The 3,721-nt window shown below is 32.8% G+C and overlaps 1 protein-coding gene across 1 annotated transcript; it reads left to right on the forward strand.

Moving 5' to 3' along the window:
- The first annotated feature begins 412 nt into the window (after positions 1 to 412).
- Positions 413 to 3,426, forward strand: LOC145086527 (GCN5-related N-acetyltransferase 6, chloroplastic-like). Its single transcript, XM_079024322.1, has 9 exons — positions 413 to 769; positions 1,202 to 1,424; positions 1,517 to 1,569; positions 1,664 to 1,706; positions 1,911 to 1,982; positions 2,130 to 2,234; positions 2,688 to 2,844; positions 2,934 to 3,010; positions 3,194 to 3,426. The coding sequence occupies exons 1-9, from the start codon at positions 642 to 644 to the stop codon at positions 3,251 to 3,253; spliced, it is 918 nt and encodes a 305-aa protein (XP_078880448.1). The 5' UTR covers positions 413 to 641; the 3' UTR covers positions 3,254 to 3,426.
- Positions 3,427 to 3,721: the final 295 nt, after the last annotated feature.

A 3,721-nucleotide genomic window follows, 5' to 3' on the forward strand; every position in this document is an offset into this window, starting at 1 on the left:
GTGCCATCACCACATTGGTTAATTTGTGGCTATGGGGAAGATGTCGATTGTGGCTAGCATAATCTGTATCATTTGCTCCTCTTACTCCGCTCCTAGAATCTGACAATGGAATCTGTCATATTGTTGTGGGCTTTTAGTCTATCTTTGTGATACGATTTCAGACTTTGACTTCAACGACTTCACTAATAAAGACACCGCCCCTCCTAAAGCCTAACATGTATTGACGAATGCATTTTTTAATAAAAATTATCCAAGACATGAAAATTCACTTCCATACGTCATTATGTTTTTTAAGTGTGTAAAAAGCTTGGCCAACATACGAATCGTGCTATCTCATAGTCATGAAAATATATTAATTTTTTTATCCTGCTATGTGAAAATATATTAATTTTTTTATTTAGAAATTAGAAAGCTTTGCGTTTTTGTTATTGTATAATCCATCCTCGCTTTCAAACCCTCCCTCTTTCGTGATCACGGTAGTTGCCGCTTCGATTCTTTCAGTTACTGGTTGATTTTTCTGTTATAAATCGAGTCGGTTGTACCCAAACCAATTACTAGTTCTTCCGTGATCTTAGAGCATGCATCGGCGTGACTTTTCGTTCTTACAGTTGGTTAAACAAGAAATTTTTCTGTAACCGTTCATGATTGGAATGAAAATGGAGCTATTACATGGGAGCTTGATCCCTCAGTTCAAAGCTCGACAACCAATTTTGATCTTCTCCAAGCGCACTAAGAAACAAGATTCTCTTCTTGTCGTAAACCTCTTTAGGTATTTGTGCATCCATTTTTGATCTTAATTTGGGATGAATTTTTCTTTGCATATTCATTTCTTTTCTTGACTCTTTGATTTCGCCTCATTTCAAAATATTAATCGACTGATATCAATTTAATCACAGAAAGTCGAGTTATCCTTACATAAACAGTGTTGTTTCGTAATGCAACATCATTTTCCAATGATTTTTAAGATCCGGAATAACTGAAATTGATCAAATGAAGTATATAGCTATAAATGTTATTCGTCCTATCTATCAAATCGACCTTCCAAAGTAATACAAAGAGAACCCTGTTGGATTTTTGGTATAACTAAAGGACACCATATGAATAATCTAACCAATTCTTCTGTTTCTTATGTCTAAATCCATGATTTACCAAGATTCTTTTTGTTTATAACCTATATCTGATCCATCGTTTTGTCTTTCAGGGAGAATTTCCCAATTTCATACACCCGTTGTAGAACCCTTGAGAGCCATTGGGATAATACTCAAAGCATTAGACACCCAGCTGTTTCCAGTAATGATGACTCAAAGGTTCCTGAGTTGATTTTCACCCGACTTCAACTCAGTGATGAGGAATATCTTGGCATGCAAAGGCGTAGCTTTGGTCATTACATTGCTCGTGAAGCAGTATTGAATGAAGAATATTGGGTTTGTTTTCCTTTTCTTATAGTCATTTCTCATTACATTACATGCTCTCTTTATTTGAGTTAATTTTATGAAACTGCTTTTTTACGTATCAGATGGCAGCATGGCTGCGTGCAGAAGCTCAATGGGAAGCCTCATCCAACAAGAAGTCAGTGATTTCTTGGAAAATTAGCATTTTATCTTTTTCTTTTCCTACCTTTCTAAATGCTTATGTGATAGATCTTGACATGTCCAATTTGCAGCTTCAGACACGCTCAAAATTTTAAAATGAAGTATTCTGATCAGGTAACAACCTCAGACAATGATTCTTTGATAGCATAGCAAGTAATGATTGATTATGAAGAATACGAAGTGCATAAGTTGCATGATCAAAGCTGACCAATTGAGTTAATTCAAGTCCGAATGCTTAATAAATTATTTGGTCTTTAAAGTTACATATGAGATGCTTCTTTTGTTTAAATCATTAATGGTTTCTTTCTCTTTGTGCAGGAGTACAAAGCTTTGAAGAAAAGATGTTGGGGACAGGATGGGAACTTGTTGCAGTGCTTCTGTCTTGTTGCTGTAAGTCTTGTTGAAGAAAATCTATATACATTATTACATTTTTATGTTGGTGTGTGTGTGTGTGTGTGATTTGAGTACAAAAAATCAACCTGTTATATACATATATGATACATCTAGTAGAAGTCATGTAGACTTTTGACATTTCAGGTTAAAAAGGAAGTGAAAAATGTGAAAAGAACTGTGTTGAACAGTATTGTTGGAACTATGGACTTGAGCATCCGACAATATTTGCAAGGAGAGACATATCCTGGGGTATATTAATCCATCCATCTTATAGTAAATTACATTATTGTCCCTGTACGTACTTTCACTTTCATTAATTTGTTTATTATAGCCTTCTACTTCCATTTCTTCCAGTTACATGCTTACAACATTTTACTTGAAAAAATCTACCAAATTATAGCAAGTACAAAGGGATTTTTACTGTTATTATTGGGTGATTTAAAAAAAAAAAAAAAAAAAAAAAAAAAAAAGTATAGTGTCCTAATAAGAAAAAAGTTGAAAGTACAATGCTAGCTATAGTTTTAGATTTTTGAAAATACAATGGCCAATAAGAAATAAAGTGAATGAAAATTGGTTGCATTTAAGTGGTTTTAATGTTGCATATTTTGGTCCTGGAATGAAAGTTCATTACATGATAACTAAAGCATTTATTTAGTAATTAAAGTATGAGAAAATTGATGTTATGATTATTTATGATAATAGGAGGTAAAGAAGCAATCAGGTGTGTTGGCATGTAAACAACCTGATGATGCACACAAGTATGCCTACATCTCAAATGTTGTTGTGGCATTATACGCCAGGCGTCGTGGAATTGCATTAAACATGTTACACCTCGCCATTCATATGGCAACATCTCTAGGTCTAATCTTTTTTTTTTTAAATAAAATTCCTACATCATCTTTTATTTTATTTTGTTAACTGCCCTTGAATCAAATTTCATTATAATAGGTATGAAGAAACTATTCGTTCATGTAACCACAGGCAACAAACCTGCCCAAGAACTCTACAAAAAAGCGGGCTTCAAGGTTTGTACTTTATACTCATGTGGTATATATATATATATATATATATATATATATATATATATATATATATATATATATATATATATATATATATATGTAATGTATTAAGAGTTTCTTGAAAATTTTGATGTTACAAGGTTTGGATTTATTATTGTCTGATTGAAGTTGGGATATGTTTTGCAGTTTGCCACAAATGATGCATCAAATGAGGGGCAGCTACTAATGTGGATGGAACTGAATTGACTTTTGGGAGTTACTCACATTCTTTACTTGTATATATAGCTAGGAGTTGGATTTGTTCTACATTCTAGATTCACTTGTGAATGATGTGACTATACCATGCATACATACATACATACACACATGTAAATAGTTTTTCTACTTGGTGTTACAATAAGCATTTGAGATGTCATAAATCTTTCCTTGTTTTGTTCCATCTATCTCTCAAAATAGAGAACAGAAAAATCCACCAAAAGAAGGAAGATGTTGATAATTGAACTAAGAAATACTTGCCTTGTTACTTTTTGACTTCATAAATACAGTTAAGTCTTGATAGGTTAGTATCTTCACTGAACAAGGGGTCGTTTACTCATATTCAGACACTTATATTTAAATGGTACATTCGAAACAATCATTTAATCTATATGTGAATGTTTTCTGACTTAAGTTAGAAAGAAACTTGATGGAGAAAATTAGAAAAGTTGGGGTCTT

Source organism: Lactuca serriola, chromosome 2 (assembly GCF_051521515.1).
Source record: "Lactuca serriola cultivar US96UC23 chromosome 2, Lser_US96UC23_V15, whole genome shotgun sequence".
In the NCBI taxonomy this organism is placed as follows: domain Eukaryota; kingdom Viridiplantae; phylum Streptophyta; class Magnoliopsida; order Asterales; family Asteraceae; genus Lactuca; species Lactuca serriola.

What these genes read in the sequence shown, in the direction of transcription:
- LOC145086527 (XM_079024322.1), top strand. Translation starts at nt 642, where the DNA reads ATGATTGGAATGAAAATGGAGCTATTACATGGGAGCTTGATCCCTCAG. An exon ending in TATTGAATGAAGAATATTGG is followed by an intron (nt 1,425 to 1,516) that starts GTTTGTTTTCCT and finishes TTTACGTATCAG; the next exon opens with ATGGCAGCATGGCTGCGTGC. An exon ending in TCATATGGCAACATCTCTAG is followed by an intron (nt 2,845 to 2,933) that starts GTCTAATCTTTT and finishes TCATTATAATAG; the next exon opens with GTATGAAGAAACTATTCGTT.